At 44.2% G+C, this 24,138-nt stretch overlaps 1 protein-coding gene across 3 annotated transcripts; it reads left to right on the plus strand.

Moving 5' to 3' along the window:
• Positions 1–2,292: 2,292 nt before the first annotated feature.
• Positions 2,293–23,014, plus strand: LOC310761060 (DNA excision repair protein ERCC-5-like). Of its 3 annotated transcripts, none has more exons than XM_083610506.1 (16): positions 2,293–2,363; positions 2,762–2,880; positions 3,520–3,695; positions 4,281–4,396; positions 4,490–4,582; positions 4,723–4,783; positions 5,255–5,398; positions 10,142–10,349; positions 11,562–12,512; positions 12,861–13,105; positions 13,761–13,880; positions 15,707–15,920; positions 17,034–17,178; positions 17,985–18,185; positions 19,788–19,872; positions 22,148–23,014. In XM_083610506.1, the coding sequence occupies exons 2-16, from the start codon at positions 2,793–2,795 to the stop codon at positions 22,703–22,705; spliced, it is 3,405 nt and encodes a 1,134-aa protein (XP_083466632.1). In that variant the 5' UTR covers positions 2,293–2,363; positions 2,762–2,792; the 3' UTR covers positions 22,706–23,014. The 3 variants fall into 3 exon arrangements, with proteins under 3 accessions (XP_083466632.1, XP_083466631.1, XP_083466633.1); XM_083610505.1 differs by having other exon boundaries at positions 2,303–2,363; positions 4,281–4,400; positions 4,494–4,582; XM_083610507.1 differs by having other exon boundaries at positions 2,344–2,557.
• Positions 23,015–24,138: the final 1,124 nt, after the last annotated feature.

Genomic DNA, 24,138 nt, shown 5'->3' on the forward strand with positions numbered 1-24,138 from the left:
CATTTGTGAAAGTGGTGCTTCAGGTTAAGAACAGTTACAGGTTAAGTACGGACCTCCGGCACGAATTAAGTACTTAACCCGAGGTACCACTGTATTTCCATCAGATAAATGTTGGGGGGGGGGTGTGTGGAGTTACACAACACACACATACACACCTAGCTGTGGAGACCAGTGACCGTATGACATTTAGGAGACAGCTGACAGCAGCCATGTTATGTTGGAAGTTTTAAAAGTGTTTAATGTTTTATTTATGTTTTTTGTTTTTGTGTATATTGGAAGCCAGCCAGAGAGGCTGCAACAGCCTGGTTGGATGTGCAGGATATAATACTAATACTAATACTCATAATAATAATAAAATAGGACATACCTATTCCAGTGTTGAAGGGCATGTGTATAGAATGCCACACCACCACTGTCAGGGAATCAGGAGCAGGAGCAATGGGGAGAGAGGAATTGGAGAGCGAAGGGGAAGAATCCGAGGGCAGCGTAGGGGAGTATGACAGTGGCCTGAGAGATTCCATGAGCTTCTCCAGCGAATCAGAAGATTCCCAGAAGGGGGCGCCGATGGTCAGGGCAAGGGGGGTCCCAGGGGGGACGCACCAGAAACAAGGAGCCAGAGGGGAACCCCAAAACAGCAGTGGAGGATCGGGACCAGTTTCCCCACCAGAGCGTAGTGGGGGGGAAGAGTCACATATGTCAGGGCCAGCGTCTCCTCCAGAGAGGGAGTCAGGGCTGACCACGCCTCCATCGGAGAGTGGGGGAACGGAAGGGAGGTCAGTTGCAGCTAGCCCCCCCGAAGGGGGAAGCAGTGACAGCAGCAGTGAAACGGTCAGGAGGAAAGCTGCTGGCTGGGCGCGCGCGCCAAGTCCAAATGTGCAGGCGCGCGGGACAGCAGGAGACCCGGATGGGGAACCAGCTCCTAAAGCCCGCCGGAGGGAGGGAGAAGGCTCAGGGGAATCAGCCTCAGAGGAGGCTAGAAGGGGCGAGACCCCGGCGGGCAGGCGGACCCAGAGGAGGAAAGAGCAGCGGAAAAGGTGGAGCAAGGCTAGAATCTTAAATTGGTGTCAAGGGGGAGGAGACTCAGACGGAGCATCAGCGGTCTAACGGTTGAGACGTAGAGCTGCGCGCTGCGGCTTTGGAAGTGAAACTGAACTTCAATAAAGACTTTTGTACTTAACAACGAAGCAGCGTTGGTCCTTTGTGAGCTGGGACCTAGGGTAGCTCTGACAGCCACGTTCTATTTTTTTTCCAAAAATATGTTGGGCTAGCAAACATCCACTGAAGTGGGATGGCTTGTGGGAATGGCATCAAACCAAAGAACAGTGGCAGTGTGGCATAAGAAATGCCAGATTTACGTACAAGCTAAACAAGCTATAGCTTAGGGCCCCACTCTTGGAGGCCCCCAAAAAATTTAAAGGAAAAAAAACCCTGGATGTACATTTCCAAAATTTAAGATAAAAAACAAATAAAATAAAACCTACATACAGCAACAGTGTTTTGTGTTGTGTAGGCTCCTATGAAGGAAGTAATAGGCCCTGCCTGCCAGCTTGCTCCCTAAAATATCACTGGTTTGCTCATTTCTATATATAGGGTGCCTACATTCTGCATGGACTGGTTGCATGACGTGCAAATGGCTTTAGATACTGTAATAAGAATTTTAAGTTACAGATAGGTAGCCGTGTTGGTCTGCCATAGTCAAAACAAAAATTTTTTTTCCTTCCAGTAGCACCTTAAAGACCAACTAAGTTAGTTCTTGGTATGAGCTTTCGTGTGCATGCACGCTTCTTCAGATACGAAGAAGTGTGCATGCACACGAAAGCTCATACCAAGAACTAACTTAGTTGGTCTTTAAGGTGCTACTGGAAGGAAAAAAAAATTTTGTTAAGAATTTTAAGGTCTTAGATATATCCCACGTAAGGACTCCATACGGGCTCTTGGATACCCCATAAGGGAAAAAGGGCAGATTTTGTTTACAACAGATACCTATTAGGTCCATAAGTTACCATATAGCATATATTCAACACAAAAAACAGCGACAATTTGTTGTTGACAAAGGACAGCTGCACATATAAAGGGCCACATTACCTCCAGTAGCTTAGGGCCTCATCAAACCTAAATCCGGCCCTGGGCATAAGCCATAGTTTTCTTTATTAAAACAAACAAACAAAAACACTATAGCACAGTAACAGAAGAGAACTGAGGATGTGCGGGAACTGGGCTTAGCGGGGAAGGGGCGCCCAATCACAAGCGGCGGTGCATCTCCGGCCGAAACTACATCTCCCAGCATGCCGCGCGCCTCAGTCATGCCGGCGACGAGCGGTGGACGCGAAGGAAGCGCGACGGGGCAAGATGGCGGAGTTTGGGTAAGGGGATGCATCAGAAATACCATCGCTGGACCCGTGTCCTCTCCCCTCCTCACGCTTATTCCTGCCCCGCGTCTTTTTAAGGGGTTGAAAATAATTTCTGCACATTTCTTCAGGGAAAGGGGGAGGTCTAAAAAATACGTTTTGGGGTATGTGGAATGCAAACCCGCTATTTTGTCTTTGTATTTCACTTGGTAGGTCTGGGTTAAAACATTCTAACCTTTTACATGCTGACTTGTTTACTAGGGAACCACTGCATATCTCTCGCACAATTCCCGGGGCAGTGCTGAAGTAAAATAATAATTAAACCTCCATCAATAGTATGTGCATGTGTGTGTGTTTTCTAAAAAAAGGCGTCTTTGTATTTGGCCCACCAATATTTTTATTTTTTCCAACAGATTCATCTTTCATTTAATTACCTAATAAAAGATGGGAGTTCAAGGACTTTGGAAGCTGCTGGAGTGCTCTGGAAGACCCATAAACCCAGAAACGTTGGAAGGAAAAATCCTTGCTGTTGGTATCCTTAAAAAAAGAAAAGGAAGAAGAAAAGGGGAGGGGGGATATTGTAGTGAAACCCCACAAAATTTGACAAGAAGCAGACTGGGGATGTTGCAAAGCTCCCAGAACAACAAAGAGTTAAATACTATTTTAGCTTCAAAACTAGAGCAGCAGCTAAGTTAAAAAGCACAAGCCAAAACAGAGACAAAATGCATAGCTGTCAACTTTTCCCTTTTCTTGCGAGGAATCCTGTTCGGAATAAGGGAATTTCCCTTTAAAAAAGGGAAACGTTGACAGCTATGAAAATGGTACCAAGTCAGCACAAAAGGGAGCTGGTGATGAAGAAAGCTATACAGTTTATTACAAACCACAATTGCACAGCTTAAAATGATTTAAAATGCACGAACGAATAAGCTAATAAGGAATGTAAAAAAACCAGTTTCTTTCAAACCTCTTCTGATGTTTGACAGGAGGTATGTGTCTCTCAGAGAGTCCTGTGGCATCTTAAACTCTTAAGAAAAATAATGTGTTGCAGGCTTTCGTGGGCTAGAGCTCACTTTGTCGGATGCAATGTCAGGATCAAGCAGCTGCTTGAGATGTTCTTGTTGTTTGCATGCATCTGCTTCCCCAGTTTTCTTCCTATGAATCCTCTTCTAAGATATCAGCATTTGGCTAAATCAAGCTGTGAAAGGGGCAAGGGACCGCCATGGAAATTCCACCCACAATGCCCACCTTCTCACTTTGTTTCACCGACTTTGCAAGCTGCTGTTCTTTCGAATTCGCCCTGTCTTTGTTTTTGATGGTGAAGCACCACTTTTGAAGAGACAAACTTTGGTACGTGCTTTATGTGACCTTGTCCAGTACTGAACCTTTTGCCAGGTACAGTATAAATTTATTTTGAGGCAAATGAGAATAGAATTGCATCATTAAAGAAGCAAAATTGGAGCCTTGCAATTAATTTGATTCTCCCAGCTACAACAAAATGGAGGCTCTGCTGTGTGCATCTCTAACCGAGGCAGGAATTTAATCCTTTCCCGCAATGGTCAAATTTAATACGGCATTCAGTAAATCTTTGGCTCACTTGTGGAAGTATGTGTCATGAATAGAGTATACGGTAGCTGGTCATTAATGTAAGGACTTCTAAAAAGACCATTGGAAGGACTGTTATTGTAGCTGACTTTCTCTTTCATTTAACTACAAACTGCAGTTTCATAGGAAATGCAGCAAAGCTGTGCACAGCACAGTGCAAAAAACATGATGCCACTGTAACAACATCAGTAAAGATGTTGCATGACGATAAACCTGTTGGTAAAAAAAAGTCAAGTTCTAAACAGCAGTTTAATATGAAACGAGAATCAAATTAATGGAAAGAACATAATCTTCTAACATAAAACATTATTTCACCAATGTTGTTGGCAGGCTAAGCGAAGACAACGGAAAGAAGTTGCAGCCGCTGACTCCAAGAAAACGTCAGAGAAGCTTTTGAAAACTTTTCTGAAAAAACAAGCTATCAAATCTGTTCTGGCAGGCAAGAGGCAAGTACATAGCCCCCCCCCCCAACCTCTGTGTGGTCTCCCCACAACTCTAAATATTAAGTTTTTGCTAATGTTGTTATTTTTCCCCTCCAGTGAGGCTGCATTCCCTAGCCTTTCAGAAATACGAAGAGAAGAAATAGATGATATTTATGTATTGCCTTCTTTACAAGAAAATGCAAAGAACAGGTGAGTTGAACACGCTTATATTGTTTCTATTTACAAAGTTTATATGGGCATGCAACCATTAAAGAACACTCTGCTCTCTTGCTTTTTATGGAAAATGTGTTGATACTTGATAGCTTACCGCCTTTTCTTTTGTAACGTAGTTCTGATGAAGAAGATGAAAAGGAATGGGAGGAGCGAATGACCCAGAAAAAGATACTGCAAGTAACTCTCACTTTATTTAGAGTTCTTATTTATATTATTGTGTGTATTTCTAATGGATAAGGAACATCAGCATAAAATCTAAGTGCTGATGTGGTATCATGGCTGTGGTTAAGTAAACATCAGTGCTAAAAACAGTGTCTTGGAAGCAACATCTTGGGAAAGACCTTTGCCTAAGACTTTTGAGAGCTCCATAGAAGGCAGTACTATGCTACCTAGATCAGTGGTATGACTCCACTTAAGGCTTTGCATGATCCTAAAAGTTTAAATAAAAGGACCTATAGGGCAGATACTTTTTAAGTGCAGTCCCCAAAAGTAAACTATAGAAAACTAAAACTTTCAATATTTTTGTTAGGCTCAGTAGTATGTGCATGTTTGTTTTCCTTCCTGTACTTTTGCACGGTCAGCGTGTTCCTTTTGAACTACTATCTCACGGCTCTGCATTTTGTGTGCTGCCTTTTCCAACCTGCACAGGAAGAATTGTGTGAAAACCCTCATTCTGTAGATGTTGACTCGGAAGATTTCCTGAGCTTGCCCCCTGAAGTAAAGCACGAGATCCTCACCGACATGAAGGAATTCACAAAACGAAGAAGGACGTTGTTTGAGGCCATGCCAGAGGTAATGCACAAGCCTTCCTTTTACCTTTTCAAGTGTGCGGAACAAAATCTTGCTCTGTTTAGAACAGATAAATCCCTGTTAGTAAACCCACTATCATCACGACAAGTACTTACGTAAAAATGTCAGAGTAATAGTTCTCGGTGTAGAGCAGCTTATTTAAACCATTGCATAAAATGTCAAAAATAGCAAAATCACAATTTAAGGTGGACGTAGGGCAGTCAAAATGAATGAATTCATAGCCGGAAGGGAATAGATTGAATGCTTCAAATACAGGATTTGCTCATTTTATTTTACTTAGTTTGCAAAATTTATATACTTCTTGATTGTAATAAACCTTCAAAGTGGTTTTGCTAACATTCAAAGGCCAGCTTATAGGCATGTGTCTTAAGTGCCCATTTATATATGGGAAGAGAAGGATGCTCTCCCAGTTCTCTGGGAAATGTCACCAAGATTGAACTGTAAGGAATCTGTCCTATCTGTTAAATGAATTTTGAGGCTCCATACACACTTACCTGCCAGTGAGCCCAAGTGAACTCAGTAAGACTTAGTTCCCAAGCAGACATGTAGTGTACTGTAAATCATAGAAATTGAGCTAAAATCATACACTGTAGAGCAAGGGTGGGGAGCCGCAGGCCTGTTGGTGACTTGTGGAAGTCAGTCAGTAGTTCACCACAACTCAACCAGTGTAATGTAGCAACAGCATGTAGAGCCCCAGCAGAGTCTTAAGAGATTTCATGCTCCCGACAGACAGTTTCTTCTAGGGACTCTGGAAAACAGCCACACAGCTCAAAGTCACAAAGTGTTTGTTGTCTCCAGACACAAGACAAAGCGAAACCCTAAAATCTACTATATACAGTTCTTCTGGTCTTTGAAGTAAATATACATATGTACAGAAGAATCTACTAGCATCATGGATAGCTCAGTTGGTTAGAGTGTGGTGCTGATAACACCAAGGTTTCAGGTTTGATCCCAGTATGGGACAGTTTCATGTTGCTGCATTGCAGGCGTTTGGACCAGATGATCCTCAGGGTTCTTTCCAGCTCTCAAAAAAAATTCAATGATACTATCACTATGCTAGCTAACACTGCTGTGTAAAACCCGCAGCCTCTTCTCCTGACTTCTCACAGATCCAGAGGCAGACCCTGACAGCAAATGGGAAAGGGCACGACAACCCATAAGGAAAGCAATGCCCTAGACACTATTATACCCGTCTCTACACATAGATATATTTTCTGAACCATTTGGAGGGCGAATGGCTCAGCAAGTCAACCTCGCTGGGGTTGCTATGGTAACCCAGTGCACCTGGCACCTTAGCTCAGAACATCCAGGTGTGGGGGGGGTATTGTGCTCTTCAAGACATGAGACCAAGCACTGTGTAATTTGACCCATTGTTCGCCTGACACCAACGAGGTCTCGGGGCTGAATGCAGTTCTCCACACTTCTCTGTCTGGCCCGCAGAACTCTCTCCAGGCAACACATTCCTCTCCCCAGGCTACACCATGTTGGGATACTGCCGGGAAGACGGGGGCATCAGGCAGGCCCCCAGCTGGCACCAGCCACCAGCCGGTCTCCCTTGGAACAGCATCAAACAGTGACACGAGCCTCAGATACGTTTACAAACCCGTGCACACTCTGTCAGAAGAATGTGTAAATCATCACACAGCAGATGAGGCAGACAGAAATGTGCAAGCATATTTACAGCATTTATTCAGCATAGTTCAGGAACAAAGGAAAACATGTCTGCATCCCTTCGTGTCCAGCAAAAACAGCAGTAAGCAAAAGCAACATACAACAGAAGTTCCCAGCAGACTATGCTGGACGTAAACAGGCATGTGATGCACAACAGTCATGCCTGGCCCTTTTAAGGTGGAATGGAACTACAGTATTTTTCGCTCTATAGGACGCACTTTTTCCCCTTCAAAAATGAAGGGGAAATGTGTGTGCGTCCTATGGAGCGAAGACGCCATAGCCCTGCGACCCTCTCCCGGCTGGAGAGGTGACGCGCGGCTATGGCAGGAGCCTCCATAGGCGCGCGTCACCTCTCCACCCGGGAGAGCGTGCGCGGGGCTAAAGCAACCCCCCGCGACCCTCTCCCGGCTGGAGAGGTGACGCGCGGCTGTGGCAGGAGCCTCCATACCCGCGCGTCACCTCTCCACCCGGGAGAGCGCGCGCGGGGCTAAAGAAGCCATAGCCCCGCGACCCTCTCCCAGCTGGAGAAGTGACGCGTGACTATGGCAGCAGCCTCTCCGCTGCGCCTTTCCGCTGCTCCCTGACCTGCTCTTTGGGGCTGGTGGTGGGCTTCCCCCCGCCAGCCCCAAAGCGCAGGTGGAAAGGAACCTGAAGCCTGGAGAGCGAGAGGGGTCGGTGCGCACCGACCCCTCTCGCTCTCCAGGCTTCCAAGGTAGCCGCCTGAACGCACCTTAAACGGCACCTTGTTTTAGAGCGGGAAAACAAGAGGGGGAAAATTCTCCCACTCTCTGCGCAGCGCCTCCTGCCACTTCGCTGAAGGGGCGCTGGGCAGAGAGCGGAATAATTTTTTCCCCTTGTTCTCCCCCCTCTAAAACAAGGTGCGTCCTATTGTCCGGTGCGTCCTATGGTGCGAAAAATACGGTATATCTAACACACCTCTCCGCCCTGACCTCTGCTGCACATTCTCATTTAGTGTTGTGTTTTTGGGTTTTTTTAGCCGGGCTGGAATGTGTCCTTGAACTTTGGTAGTGTCTCTGGCTTGCTTGCATGGAGGATGCAGTTAGTGTCTTTACAAACTGGCCTATTGTGTAAAGGTGAAATATTACACGGTTGCACTGCCCACTTTTGCCCCTGACTCGACCTATCACAGACATGTGGCCCCTGGAAGTGAATGTGGCCCTCAAACAGAGAAAAGTTCCTCACCTCTGATGTAGTGGGTAGCCTTACATTGTGTGCTCACAACCGGAAAACTGTAAGTGGAGCTGGCGCTGGTTTCTCGACTTCTAAACAGCTGACCCGTAAATAGATGTGTTTAGATATCTTTCACACATGTAACATTGGCCGCAGGGCACCCTGCTGTTTTCAGGCAACTGTTTTAAATCCCCCCCTTGCATAACCACTTTTTTTATATTGCAACTGTTCTTGGCTATTTAAAGCACTGCCAGGCAACCAGTTATTGTGTTTCCCTATTTAGGGTCAATAATGCTGTGATGATAGAATGCTCAGTCCTAACTCTCAGAGAAACGTTTGCCGTTAATTTGCCATTTTTATCTTGTTTCCATCACACACAGCATTCAAAGTGCCCTTATCAGTAGTGGCACCCGCCCTGTGGAACGCCCTCCCACCAGATGTCAAAGAGAAAAATAACTACCAAACTTTTAGAAGACATCTGAAGGCAGTCCTGTTTAGGGAAGCTTTTAATGTTTAATGGGTTATTGTATTTTAGTGTTTTGTTGGAAGCTGCCCAGAGTGGCTGGGGAAACCCAGCCAGATGGGCGGGGTATAAATAATAAATTATTATTATTATTATTATTTATTACTTATAGTTTGTTATTCATGCCCCACTTTTCTTCAAAACTGAACGATCAGAGCATGTTATGGTAAAACCATAAAAGTACATCAAAACATGTATAAAACGTATTTCAAACAGTAAATTTTACTATAAGGCCGGTATGATCTAATAATGTTTTATTTTCCCAGCAAGCCTACATTTTTGCATACTGGAAAGTAAGTTTGCAGTCTTGTATGCACTTACCTGGTCATTGAACGGAATAGGGCTGGCTTCAGAGTAGACATGCATGAGTATGCTCAGTGCCACTTGGAGTTTTTATTACTAAGTGAGGATTTGAAACTAAATCTCCTGGGTCAAAGTCCCATGGTCTGCTCATAAGACCCCCTGCTTGAATCCCAGGCTCCATTCTCAGCTGCAAGCTGCATTTCCGGGACCCAAAGATGTAGTGCTTGGTTCTCTTGTCAGGAAAGCTAGTCAATTAGCCACAAGAGTTTTTCTTGCTCCCCAAGACACCTTCCGCCCAGTGTGCCATTTTTGGTGTGCCATTTTTTTCTTGTTTATCCTCCACTGTGATACCATGAAGACAAAAGATTTTTGTGTGGCCCCTGAAGGCACTGCAAAGTTGTCCATTTCCTAAAACATATTGCATGTATATAAGTTTTTGATTTCTCCTCCTTTAGTACCCCATTGCGATCCTGTGATGCTAAAATGTGTTTTGTGGACCCCCTCCCCTATGAACCCTGTCCCTACCTCCTCCAGTTGTTTTTAACTGATCACTCCTGTGGGTCCCCTTTTGTTATTCATGATGTCGAAAGGTTTTTATTTTGCAAGGGCCCAAGAATGTGTCTTTAGAAAACAGAAAAAGCAAAGGGCTGTACTCGCTTTCACACTTCAGCCACAACTGCTTTGATAGGTGGTTCCTGAAGGGTTTTCCATGGTTCAGTATAGCTTAAAAGAAAGTTAGCCGTCTCTGCTGTGTTATATGAGGAAGAAATTCTGCGTCTTCTATTATATAACTATTCCAAAGTCAGTGGATCATTTTCAAAACTTTTTACATGTTAAATGGAACAAGCTATGCGATGGATATCATTGTTGACGTTCTAAAAAGAAAAATGTCAATTTTTTTTAACAAAACGTTGATGATAATGTCTCCTGATGGTTGAAATACCTCCTCTTCCTCTAACACAGTACATTTATTTGCCCTGGAAATACAGGAAGTTCAATTCGAGTTTATTGAAGTGTTGTTTTTGTTGTTGTTGAAGGAGTCCAGTGACTTCTCCCAGTATCAGCTCAAGGGATTGCTTAAGAAAAGCAGCTTGAATCGGCACATAGAAAAGGTGCAGAAGGAGATGAATGAACAGCACTCAGGCCAAATCCAGAGCCAGTACGAAGAAGACGGGGGCTTCTTGAAAGAAGTGGAAACCAGGAGGGTTGTTTCGGAAGACACCTCTCACTATATCCTAATAAAAGGTAGTAGGGCAATAACGTTTCCTTCCATGAGAAAATTAAATGTACAGTGCTATTAAAATTAAAGCAGTTTCATAACCACAACAAACTTAATTCATTAAACCAGTTTAATAACTGCGGAATAACTTATGTTGTCTATGCTCTGGTAACCATGTTTGCACATAGGGATGCCTCTGAAGGTGGTTCGGAAGCTTCAGCTGGTACAGAATTCAGTGACCAAGTTGCTGAGAGTTTAAGGCTAATCTTGGCCCGACAGCACTGGCTGCCACTTAGCTTCCGGGCCCAATTCAGAGTGCTGTTTTTGACCTATAAAGCCTTAAATGGCTAAGGACCGCAATACCTGAAGGGCCGCCTCTCACCCATATAAACCGCCCTGGAATCTGCATTCACCACCTGAGGCCCTTCTTCCTGTGCTTCCTCCAGCTGAGGTCTGGAGGGTGGCAACACGAGAACGGGCCTTTTCTGTGGTGGCTCTGCTTTTGTGGAATGCTCTCCCGAGGGAGCTTTGCCTGGCGCCTTCATTATATATTTTTAGGCACCAGGTGAAAATGTTCCTCTTCAGCCTTTGGTTGATTCATATTCTATAGTCTTTTAAATGTGTCTGTGAGAAGGGTGGATGGGTATTGTTTTGCTATTTTGTATTACTTATTTACTTGTTTTTATCGTGCATTTTATTCTGTGAACCACCCAGAGATCTTATGATGACAGGTAGTATAAAAAGGTAAAGGGACCCCTGACCATTAGGTCCGGTCGTGGCCGACTCTGGGGTTGCGGCGCTCATCTCGCTTTATTGGCCGAGGGAGCCGGCGTACAGCTTCTGGGTCATGTGGCCAGCATGACTAAGCCGCTTCTGGCGAACCAGAGCAGCGCACGGAAACGCCGTTTACCTTCCCGCCAGAGTGGTACCTATTTATCTACTTGCACTTTGACGTGCTTTTGAACTGCTAGATTGGCAGGAACAGGGACCGAGCAATGGGAGCTCACCCTGTTGCTGGGATTCGAACCACTGACCTTCTGATTGCCAAGTCCTAGGCTCTGTGGTTTAACCCACAGCGCCACTCGCGTCCCATAACGGGTGGTAAACAAATCCTATAAATAAAATAAAAGTCATCACTCGGCTTGTATGTGGTTTTAATCCCACAGTCTTTCTTTATAAACCCCCTCCTACCCTTGTATTAACATATGAATAAACGGTGATGATCCCTTTTCTCTCAGGTGTCCAATCCAAAGGCGATGCCCCCAGAGATATGAAAACAAAGTCTGCCAGCCATTCTTCTGCAGGGTTTCAAGATTCAGAGTCTAGAGGGAATATTAAGGAGGCTCAGGTTAACAGGGAGCCCCCTCTAGAGGATCTCGTAAAGGCCGAACCAACCAGCAGTTCTTCTCTAGCTCCTCCTTCCCCCAGAACCGTTCTTGCTATCCAAGCTGCCATGCTGGGAAGCAGTTCAGAAGAGGAGCTGGAAGGCGACAACAAAGATCGGCTTGATGGGGATGAAGGCAGGTCCAGCGCTCATTCTGACGCCAGCAACATGTCCCCAAGGACACTGAGGGCTATTCAGAATGCTTTATGTGAGGAGGAGGATGCTGAAGCATCTTTTTGCATCCGCACTGGTGGCAGTCGAGTGGGGAGACCTGCGAAGGATATTCTTGCCAGTAGCTCGGATGAGGAGGGCCAAGTACCTGAAGATCGGCGTGAAAAAGAGCCTCCATTTTTATCTGTCGGGCATTCAGAAGGCAAACTCATTAGCCAAGACAGTGAATTGGGTCAAAGGAAGGATCTCTTGGAGAAGGATCAGAGCGTACCTGAAATCGTATGCACTCCTTTTATGGAAAAAGTACCTTCTGTGGCAGATAAGGAAAAAGGAGGAATGGGAACCTTGACTTCCACAACAGGCACAACTTCTGGGAAAGATGAAGGTATGGATATTGGCACAGAGCGGCGAGAAAAGCCTTCGCCGCAGACTCCATCAGTTGTCCCAAGCCATTCAGACTTTGCAGAGGTAGCCGAAAATGGCAAAGCTGAACATTTAGTGGAATTGGTTCAGCCGTCAGGGAAACAAGCCTCTGAAGGTCAGCACCATGCACTCCCGTTTACTTCAGAAATGGAAAACCTCAACAGAGAAAGAAAGGAACTTCAATCACAGTCCGAAGAGAGTGATTCTGATGGTATGTGGTTGTTAAAATATATGCATATGATAAAGGCGGAACATAGGAACAAACATAAACATGACAGAATGTAAGAAGGGTTCTGTGGAATGCCCTGGGCAGGGTAGCTCAGATGCATTCATTTTTGGTGATCTTTCAGGGGCAAATTAAAAACGGTTTTGTTTTGGAAGGAAGGCAACTGTTGAATTCTGCTCTCCCACCCAGATTTTAATTGGACTAATTGATGCTTATGAAGTTGTTTTTAAATATTTTGAACCACTTGGGTTTTACTTTAAGAAACTTGCCAGAAGAACAGAGGCAAAGAAGCCAATCATTCTCACTTTTTCTTTTCTTTTTAATGTTGATCAGGTAGCTTCATTGAAGTGGATGCCGAAGTGAGTGGTGAACCTCAGGACGAAGCATCAGAGGTGTCCCTTGCTTCCGCTGATGAGGAGGAAGAAGTGTTGTCTGCAGAGGATGTGAAAGGGGCTGATGAACGTCCCATGGGCAGCCTAACAGAAGACACTGGCGAGGATTCAGAGCTGTCTATACAACAGGATGCTGAAATTGAAGGCAAGGAGGATGCCGTTAACGAATGGCAGGATATTAGTATGGTAATTATTTTGTTGTCAGTAACGAGGAAAGAGCTGTATTCCCAGGGAATACAACAATTCTGTTCAGTTGTTCCATAACATTTATTTATTTAATGAGAAAGATTTGTTGTTGTTTAGTCGTTTAGTCATGTCCGACTCTTCGTGACCCCGTGGACCAGAGCACGCCAGATTTGTAGAGTTATTTGAAAGATTTTGAAAGATTTGTAGAGTTATTTGAAAGAGTACAAAAAGGATGAATTGGAAGTCAGTAGGAACAGAGACTATGACATCCATGAAACCCCCCTTCTTATGACTGGTTTGCTGCCTGTACTTTTTCAGATTCTGCCTATAACTGAAAATTAGAAATAGGCTATTTTTTGGGAAAAACCCCTTCTTAAAAACAATGTGTCAGAATTTCAGATTTGACGATGCATGCGTACAGAACTGTACCAACAATGTCTTCTGCTAAATTTCCTTTCTTTGGGTAGGGTTCCTCTGTTTTTGCTCTGCTAAATGCAGAATTTGGACTTGTTTGGTGCAGAATTTTATATTTCTGGGGGTTGCTAACAATCCCAAGCATAGGTTTCTGCTGTAATTATGCCTACTACGAACTTAAACTAACATACATCGATGCCTTGGGGCTTAATGGAACTTGGATCTTCCTTTACGTTTACAGGAGGAGTTGGAAGTCTTGGAAACAAACCTTTCTGCTGAGCAAAATGCTCTAAAGGCCCAGAAGCAACAGCAGGAGCGTATTGCTGCCACTGTGACAGGACAGATGTTCTTAGAAAGTCAGGTAATGTATTTATCATCCCTTCTTGTTTTCAGTAGCCTTTAAAGATTCCCATTTTCCCAAAGGGAAAACTGAGAAATGTTGGCAAGAGTATCCAGTGAAGTTCAAGTTCAGCTCTCTTTACACTGGGTTACGCTGGCTTTGACTGTGACCGGGAAAGAGGCGAGGGAGGGAGAGTACGAACTTTTGTTTAAACTTGAGGTATGAATATTTTCCTTTCCTTATTGCATTTGAGCAATGCTCACATGATCAGTTTCACTGAATTATTTAACAGCTGCTACAATATTCTATAGAGCGATAATTTATTGCAAAACCCTACCACCACCTATATCAAGAGACAAGCTTGCTTGACTCATTTCAGTGTTGTGTGCCTAATTTGAACAACGGGGATTTAAGAAGGAAGAATAAACTGGTATTTCTTAAAGTTGAGCACAGCAAATGAATATCTTTGTCCCTTCCAATTCCACAGTTCTGTGATTCTGTGAGATAAAACTGAGAAACATTTGTGAAAATAAATTCCCTCCCATTACATACCAGGCAGGTGCCATCTCTGTTGTCTCCTCATCACCTTTTGAAGACCTCCCATAAATCTTTAAATTGAGTGTTTTACCCCAGTCTACATCTCTATTGGATTTTACTTTAAAAAATAAATAAATGCTCTTTCAAATACATTTTTATTGTTAAATTGCTTTGAGATCTTTCACAGGAACGGGATTAAAATAAATGGAACGAAATAAATAAAACAAGAGGAAAATGTCAACATTACATCATAAGTTAGAGGCATCCTACCCGCCCACTCCACAAGCACACACATTCTCATGTTAGTAATTCCTTCACATGTTAACTCTGCATGACTTGGAAGAACAAACCGCAGAGAGAGATGTCAGTGATAAAAGCTACAAATTGCCTTTTTGTTTCTGTTTTCCACTGTGCAACTTAAATGTATCATATTGAGTTAGGCTGTTGGCAGAAAGGGTTAGCAAGGGATGTGTACAAACAGATTGAATGCAGCTCTTATACTAACCCCGCTAGAAACTAAAGTAGAGCATTAGCAAAATAAGTGATTATTGATGTGTTGCCAAGACACACGTTAGGGAAGGAGGGGTGGAAATGGGAAAAGTCCTTATGTATTTTTCTTAGAAAGCTGGAAATAGTGTATCTGTTCCATCTCATGCAAATCCAGGCTTAACTGACATATCATATAGCTGCAGATGCAGCAGATACAAGCTTGGAACATCTCCATGACAAACAGCTGTCTGCAGAAGATTTATTTGCCCTGCTCACATAGTCAGTGTTCTTACATATTTTTGACCTTTCCCTCCCCAGTAAAACTAACGCTGCACTCAAAACCAGTCACTTACTGTCTTCTAAGGAAAAAAATTATCTACCAGAAACCACAATCACTGGCATCGTTTGTAAGTTGGGTGTGATGGCTTGCATGTGTGAATGACCCATTATACATGTAATAATGCACTTCCATGTTGCCTGATATTGCCTCCGATGCAGTGCTTTCCAGTGGAGCTGGTTCGCACATTCACCTGCCAGTAATTGAGTGATACCTGTGGGAGAGAAGTACAGTGGTACCTCTGGTTATGAATTTAACTCGTTCCGGAGGTTCGTTCTTAAGCTGAAATGGTTCTTATCCTGAGGCGTGCTATCGCTAATGGGGTTTCCTGCTTCGCATGCACCAAAAGCATGCGATTTCCATTTGCATCCTGGGGCAAAGTTTGCAACCAGGAGCAGCTACTTCCAGGTCAGCGGAGCTCGTAACCTGAAGCATTCATAACCAGAGGTACCACTGTATTGAGTTTGTTTCTCCGTTCTCTCAGGAACTTCTGCGCCTCTTTGGCATTCCATACATCGAAGCCCCTATGGAGGCAGAGGCTCAATGTGCCGTCTTAGACCTCACGGATCAAACCTCGGGGACAATCACGGATGACAGCGACATTTGGTTGTTTGGAGCACGACATGTGTACAAGAACTTCTTCTCTCAAAACAAGTATGTGGAATATTACCAGTACGTGGATTTCCAGAATCAGCTAGGTAAGACCAAAAAACCCCGGCTTATGCAGAAGATTTGAATTGCTTCTTTTTTTTAACCCTCTAATTGAAACTGCAGTTTTATTATTACGATAGTGTATCAACAATTTCGCTGTTATACAGCAGATAATACAAATACATTTCCTTGTTCCTCTGTTCGTTCTTCTGCTTCGGAGGATTATAGAATTAGTGACAAGCGTTTTGAATTCAGGGGGTGACCTGCATAACACTGCTCTGTTAGTTCCACTGGCTGGAGATGTTCTGTAACTGGTTGATCCTTGTGGCTGCTGGTGTTGGTCCCTCTTAATTAACACTCTTAATCTTTCTGATGTTTGGCTTCCCAGATGAGGAATGAGTCATGTCTGCTCAGTAGTTAGAAACAATTGAGACACAGCATTTAGTCGGAGTAGCCTTAAAACCTGTCAGGTTTCTTGAACTAAAAGCAAGTTCTCTCGTTAGCCTGCACTTGGAGCTTTTGTATAATTTATTTAAACTAGCTTTTGCTGCCCGTGGATAGGGTAGAATAATTATTACTTGGTCTGAGTGGGGCAGCTTCGGTAAAGTGTGGTACCAACGTTAGCATCCTTTGGGCACCAGGTTGACATACCTTTTCTTGCAGGCATTTGAAAGAATGATTAACATGCTTCTCTCTCTCTCTCTCTCTCTCTCAGTGTAGGAGTGTGTATTGCTATTTTATTGTTAAACTTGATAGCTGTTTTTACTTGCAAGCCACAAGACATTTGTTATTAGGAGATGTTGATAATAACTTGAATTAGATCAATTGTTAGCAATAGTTTGTGAATCTTTGCAGCTCTTATACATGTTTTCAGTGCCTGCTCTTGCATGAAGATGATTCATGCTAATTCCAACCAGTAGTTTTTTGGGCACTCTGTTGATTTTGCTGATACGTAGCAGATCTCAAACCTGGTTGCCCAAGATTTCTGCTCTTTGTGTGTGGAAAAGGTTCAGGACTGAACTTCGTAGTACACACCATAAAAGCATCACTGAGCTGTTGCACCCCCCTTTTTTTCTTAACAAAGTTAATGTATATTTTTTAGTTTAAGTGTGAACTTGTGAATTCTGTCACACATGATTTGCTTATTTCCCTCCCTTCAGGCTTGGATCGAAGCAAGTTAATTAATCTAGCCTATCTGCTTGGTAGTGATTACACAGAAGGAATTCCTACTGTTGGCTGTGTAACAGCAATGGAGATCTTGAACGAATTTCCTGGACGAGGAATGGAGCCTCTCTTAAAACTTGTGTAGGTATTTAATTTTTTTTGCAGGCTGTTGTCTTGCTTTCTCTCTCCCTCTCTCTCTCTCTCTCTGTATGTGTGTGTTCTGGTCTGAAGCATTATGAGCTAGGATGCCTGGCTAATGCAAAGGGAAATATTAGTATAACACAGAAACAATCATGAAGCCGTTTAAATTTCTTGTAATTACTGTGATTCTCTGCATTTATGGCAGAACATGTTCGTTTGTCATGGCAAACCATGGTTTCTGGCTTTCGCATGCTGCCAGGTTGCTCCTGCTTTGCCTCTCTCCTGGTGCAAACAGGAGAAATAAAGCAGAAAGCTGCAGTTAAGCACAGAACCATGGTTTGCTGCTCTCTAACAAGCCATAATCTGAGAATCAACAGCAAACCATGGTTTAAGGCTGTCTACTGATTCATGTATAATGGGCTTTTGATTTCTCTTTGACGTTCTTTATGCTTTTGTCTTCCACGAACGGAAAAAGCATTCACTGCTCTTCTGCAGATGTAATGCCTTTCCCAAACTGATTTCAGCACATGGTCATACCTGGTCACCACCCTGCTGCACACTGGGGCAAACTGAGGACCTCCATTTCACATTGCACAATGCAAGGAAATGACTTCTGTATTGGCTGTGTGCTCATTGTGTACTAAAAGCTGTTTTGGTTGCTGTAGTCCCTATACCTGAAGGGGCCATAAGCTCTTCAAAACTGAAGCTTCCCTTGTCACTTTGACAGGTGACAGTCCTGACCAACCCAACACATTCTCTCCCTGTGTGTGTGAGAGAGATTTAAACATCTATTTCTGTTTTCTCAGGGAATGGTGGGCCGAGGCTCAGAAGTATAATAAAACGCGTCCCAATCCGTATGACACCAAAGTGAAGAAAAAAATGCGGCAGTTGCAGCTTGCACCCGGTTTCCCAAATCCTGCAGTAGCAGAGGCTTATCTGCATCCCGTGGTGGATGAGTCGAAAGGATTATTCGTTTGGGGAAGACCTGACGTGGAACAGATAAGAGAATATCCTTTCCCCCGTCTGTTTTCTCTGTTCTCTTGATAAGCTGTGCTTCGAAATGCTCCGGCAGAAATGTTTGTGAAACGTGCAACAAATGGGGTGCTGTGTTGCATGAAAGAGCTCACATGGTTTGCTAACACAATTCTGTGGTGCGGAGGGGATAGAAATCTCTCTCTCAATGCAAGTGTCATCCAGAAGCAGCTAACCGATTTGCCACCTCTTGTGTGCTTCCTAATGCACAGAGTTTCTTCAGTTAGCTGTCACCAAATGCAGATGTGTGGTGAATGAAAGATACTACTTGAAAAACAGCAAGTCAAAGAACTGCAGTCTTTGCGTGTGAAAAGTGCAGCGATACATGTATAAAATTAATAGGAAAGGGCTTGAGAATATCCCAGATTTGCATCATAAAATGTAGTAGTTGTTAGGGGGTTTTCTGCTTTTAAATGCTCATTGTGCTGCTACATAAAACTATTACCGTATTTTTCGCTCCATAAGACACACTTTTTTCTTCCTAAAAAGTAAGGGGAAATGTCTGTGCATCTTATGGAGTGAGTGAGTGGTCCCTGGAGCTGAATTGTCCAGGGGCAAAAAGCAGATAATGCTTTTTTTTGAAAGAGGGATGTGGGTGTTGAAACAAAGCCGCTGATCGTTTGCCAATCGGGGAGAGAGATAAGGGATGCTAGCAGTAAAGGAGGCTGCCTGGGAGCGGATAGGTAAAGACAGCAAACTTGCAAAGGGGGGAAACAGGAAAACTAAAGAAATAAGGAGAGAAATTAGAAGAAAAGGAGGAGCAAAAAACTGCTCCAGCTACGGAAAAGACTCTAAGGCAAACAAGAGGGAAGGGAGTGTTGAAAGGAAACAGCTGATTGGTGGGATCGGAAGAGAGATAAGGGACCCTAGCGGAGGCTGCCTGGGAGGGGGGAGGTAAAAGTCCATGGATCCTCAGGATTTTTACATTGGGTCACCCCAAATTAACCATCAGATCACATAGCATGTCCATGGCTACAGCCTGCACCAAAAAAAATCACGCACCCACTGTTGCGTGGGGCCACAATGGCGCAACAACATGGTTACAAAGCACGGATCCACATGGATCCTCAGGATTTTTGCATTGGGTCACCCCAAATTCACCATCAGATCACATGTCTGTGGCCACAGCATGAACCACAAAAATCATACATCCACTGTTTCATTCAGAATATTTTTTTCCTTGTTTTCCTCTTCTAAAAACTAGGTGCGTCTTTTGGTCCGGTGCGTCTTACGGGGTGAAAAATATGATACTTATAGACTTCCAAAATACAAGGTTGTATCCAGCTCTGTTTGGGTGGCATATCCCTGTTCATCCCAAAAATCTTCTGCAAAGGATACCTCAGTCCTCTGGATCAGATTTTGAAGGGTGTGCAGGGGAGCAGTGGCTGCAAGAGATTGGCGTGGAGGAAGAAGGTCTCTTGCACAAGTTGCAGCTTGTTGTGGAAGCAGAATGGCAGCATTTGACACAATCCACACAATTGCAAATCCTGTTTTCCTGGATGTGTTTGCTGCTTTCAGGAACTTTCATTCATGCTTTCATTTCCTTTGAATTTCTATTAGCCCTTGACTCAAAACACATTTTGCCAAAGTCGTTTTGGCTGGACCAAGTTGAAAACAGACGAAGTCCTGTTGCCTGTCCTCAAGCAGCTGAATGCACAGCAGGTATCAGTAACACGCACAAATGTGTGTCTGTGGGGGTGTTGAAACTTGTTTTGCTACATCATCAAAAAGCTGTCTCCATATGCCCTGATAAACCCTGGCAAGAACAGTTAGAATGGATATCTAAGCCCCATAAAGGTAGAAAATTAAATCATCACCTACAAATATGTCTATGAAATTCACTGAAAGTCAGATAAAGAAAGAAATGATGAATTTAAATCCCATGAATAAATTGCTCGGGGCAGACTCAAAATGCAGACAAGAGTGAGAGCACAACTGAGTATTTTTAATATTTCAGAACTGGTGTATTGTAGGTGAAATGAATGGTTCACTTTTTAGAACATGTTTATCCCATCTTTTCTCTGGATCAGAATTTGGGTAGGCTCTGTTTCAGGGATGTGGTCCTCCCCTCATCCCCAACCATTACTGTCTAGGGCTGATAGGAATTGGAGTCCAACAACATCCCTCTTCTATATTAGCGGCCACTGTTTTTTTGCCATTGTGTGTGCTGGTGCTTGCTGCGTTACAGATGTGGCTCATTGTATCTTGGTGTAGTTTTGCCCCTACTGTGCCAGGGAACAAGTAGAAGACTTGAAAATATTTTTTCCAGCACCAGGCCTATGAACCCTCATTTTTCCATTTCATAACTTCCACTAACTTCTGCTGCCCATGCCATAGGTTGGCCACCCATGTTTCAGGTGGATGTTGCAAATTTAAGAAACTATGATGTCCTTGTTTTACTCCTGTTAGACTCATCATGGGGTTTTTTGTGGGTAGCCTTCTGAATTGGTTGCAGTACCATAGGTGCTGCTATCAAACAGCTTACTTTGATATTAAGGATTGTTTGGAAACTGAAGGACCAGCACTGACCTCGTATTCACCTAAAGACACAGGCCATTTAATGGACCTGGCTGATGAATCTTTTAGCTGGCTCAATGAGTTTATTATCTTTGAAGAAGGGGTGCGGGTTTAGGTTTGCAGGTGAACATTACATAGATCTCAAGCAGTTTAAGTGGTAAGATGCTTTGAGCTGAAAACAGAAGCCAGATAAGTACCAGAAGCCTGGAGACAGTTATAAAGGGATTAGCATTTGGTTTGTGCTCAGACCTCTTGATTTCTAAGCCCAGGAGTTGGCAGGAACGGTCTTCCCACAGGTGGCTAGGAAATTTGCCAGGATCAGTGAGGCTCCTCTTCCTTTCCAACAAGTTATTTTCAGACCATAACTGGTGACATAAATTTGTAAGCAAACATGTTGATAACAGATGATGAGTCCTAATGTTGAACAGACAAGAGGGCTCATCCAGATGCTATCCTGTCACGTTCTGTGCCACCTGGAATGTGACTAGTTACCTTTTTCTGAAACTCCTTTGTTCAGTGATGAAAACCAACCGTGTAGAATGGCAGGGCACTTCCCTAGCTGTGCAGAATCATAATCTCTGCACTTAGAGCTGCCTATCTGGAGAGAGTAGTCAGCGTTCAGTATATCAGCCTGTGTAGAAATTGCATGAGACCCCACAGGCAGAGAACCTGGTTTTTATGCAAATTATATGCAAATACCATCTACATAGAAAATATGCAAATGAACAGCAGTCTTTATTGCATGTTTATTAGGAATTCTGGATTACTTAGACACTTTATCTCTTTCAAAACGAAACCATCCAGCCCCAAACCCCATAAAACCACAAACTGCAAAATGCAGTATTTTAAGGATAAACTGTGAACTATGTGAAGCTGTGAACTATATGAACTGATCCATTTACTCACCAAAGGTTAATCTGAATGAACAGATCTTCACCCTCCTACTATGAAAGATATCAGTAGCATGTTCTGGTGGACCTGTCAGGAAAGAAGTTTCACAACTGAGGTGCCGCTAACTGAAAGTTCTTGAGTAGGAACTTGCAATCTACCTTATACTGAGCCAGATCATTGGTCCATCTAGTGCCAGCAGTGCTCCAGGATTTCAGACAGTTCTCTTCCACCTCTACATGGCGATGCCTGGGATTGAACCTGGAACCTTCTGCATGCAAAGCAAATGGTCTACCACTGAGCTATGGCCATTTCCTGAGTCTGGTGGATCTTATAGCTTGCTGGGTGGAATCTCAAGAGAGGACTTCCCCATAGATCTTCATTGGTACAGTGGGCCTCAGTTGGCTTGATAGGCCCAGGCAATATAGAGGGCTGAACTTAGATGCCCTGTGTCTTTTCCCTATTGCAATTAGCCTATGCCATAATTCCTTAACATCAGTTTTGGGGATGCCCCCTTTTCTCTTCTTTGTAGACTCAGCTCCGTATCGACTCCTTCTTCAGATCAGCCCAACACGAGAAGCAAGCCATCAAGAGTCAGAGGCTTCGCCGGGCTGTGACTTGCATGAGGAGGAAAGAGAAGGAAGAAGAACAAAATGAAGTCCTGCAGGCGACTGCAGTCATGGAGCAAGAACGCAAGCGGAGGAAAGGGAAGGATCCTGTTCGAGGTGCGAAGCAAGGACTGGCTGGAACACAGGGCCGGCGGGGCAAGAGGAGAAAAACCCCACAGCTGAAAGGGGAGGGTTGTGGAGGGGGAGGCTTCGTAGGGGAGGTTCAGCTCTCGGAGGCTGAATCGTCCAGCGAATCGTTGGGCGAAGAGTCGGAGAAGGAAGCCTCCAAAAGGTGCAAAAAAGGAGGAAATGCCCTGGTGCTTGAAGCGGACACAGCCAGCTTGGAGATTGAAGCCAAGCGGGACGAAGTGGGGAACAGCAGCTCTAGTGCCGAGGAAGAAAAGCCTCTGGTCACAGCTAGGCCTGTATTTGAGGGCAAGAAGGCAAGGGGCAAGTCTTCCAGGGGAAGACGTAAGAAATAGTGCTAGCTAGCAACAGATAGGGAATTCTGAAAATCCTGTTTGGTATATAGCGCAATGAAATCTTCGCTAGCCAGGAATTGCTCTCCCACCTTCATTATCTTACTCTTGTATATATCAGCACGAACCTCCATGATCTTATTTTTGTATATATTAGCACTATTTATTAAATAAGGGCTTCTCTTTTTCTAATAGCGATTACGAGCTGGAATGTTTAAACCTCTTTTAAGAGGATAATATCAATGTCTGTTTTCTCAAGAATGCTTCCAGGAGAATAAAGAAATTTGCCTCCCTTGAAGGTTCTCAAGGTGATTTTGTAATGGTGTATGTGTTTTTCATCATGGAAATTGAGTCGTTTTATAATGCAGTCAACCTGTCAGTCAGCTTCACACTTCATGAAATGCGAGCAGCAGCGTACCATACAGGGTTTCTGCATTCCGCCAGAAGAAAATACTTTGGGCAGCTTCAACTCCTCATACCGTGCTGTTCACCTATATTAAAAAATCATTTCAAGCATGTCATCCATTGCAGAGCTATATCTGATGGGACTGGTCTTTCTCCAATACAAGCTACAGATAGCTAGTTGTATCCTAACAGCATAGCTAATAGAGAACTTAACAAATAAATTCAGAAGGAGAATTGGCTTTGCATAGTGGCTGAGGAACGAATGAGGAAGATCTATGCTATGACCTTGCTATGGGCCATGTCAGCTGCTGTATTTGGGGACAGGCAGGAATTTTTCCACTTGGCAAACTGGACCTGGCCATTTGGTTTTTGCCTGCCTCATAGCAATCGTCACAACTTTGTGAGGTTAGGCATTGGGTAGGCCTTGACTTGGCTGGAGGGGAGGTTGTAGCTTCTTCTTGTCCCTCCTTGGTGGACGGGATGCGGTTAAAGTGATCTGGGAGGAGTAGCTTCTGTCCGACGCCAAGACAGGGGCTAGAACCATAGCAGCGTTCCAACAGGGACCCCTTGAGGGGTCATAAAAAAGGTAAAGGGACCCCTGACCATTAGGTCCAGTTGTGGCCGACTCTGGGGTTGCGGTGCTCATCTTGCTTTACTGGCCAAGGGAGCCGGCGTACAGCTTCGGGGTCATGTGGCCAGCATGACTAAGCCGCTTCTGGCAAACCAGAGCAGCGCATGGAAACGCCGTTTACCTTCCCGCCAGAGCGGTACCTATGTATCTATTTGCACTGTGACGTGCTTTCGAACTGCTAGGTTGGCAGGAGCAGGGACCGAGCAACAGGTGCTCACCCTGTTGCGGGGATTCGAACCGCCAACCTTCTGATTGGCAAGTCCTAGGCTCTGTGGTTTAACCCACAGTGACACCCGCGTCCCTTGAGGGGTCATAGGGCCCCCTCAATATGTGGTTTACCCTTAGATGAGCTTCCAGCAGATGGGCTGGAGTGGTGCAATTTGACCTCACCCAATGCCAG

The sequence above is a fragment of the Podarcis filfolensis genome (assembly GCF_964270895.1).
Source record: "Podarcis filfolensis genome assembly, chromosome: 4".
Classification (NCBI taxonomy): domain Eukaryota; kingdom Metazoa; phylum Chordata; class Lepidosauria; order Squamata; family Lacertidae; genus Podarcis; species Podarcis filfolensis.

Bases quoted from the DNA above. Each gene is read 5' to 3' on its own strand.
- LOC310761060 (XM_083610506.1), top strand. From the start codon at position 2,793: ATGGGAGTTCAAGGACTTTGGAAGCTGCTGGAGTGCTCTGGAAGACCC. The intron at 4,583-4,722 runs GTGAGTTGAACA...TTTGTAACGTAG, and splicing joins CAAGAAAATGCAAAGAACAG to TTCTGATGAAGAAGATGAAA. The intron at 15,921-17,033 runs GTAAGACCAAAA...CCCTCCCTTCAG, and splicing joins GGATTTCCAGAATCAGCTAG to GCTTGGATCGAAGCAAGTTA.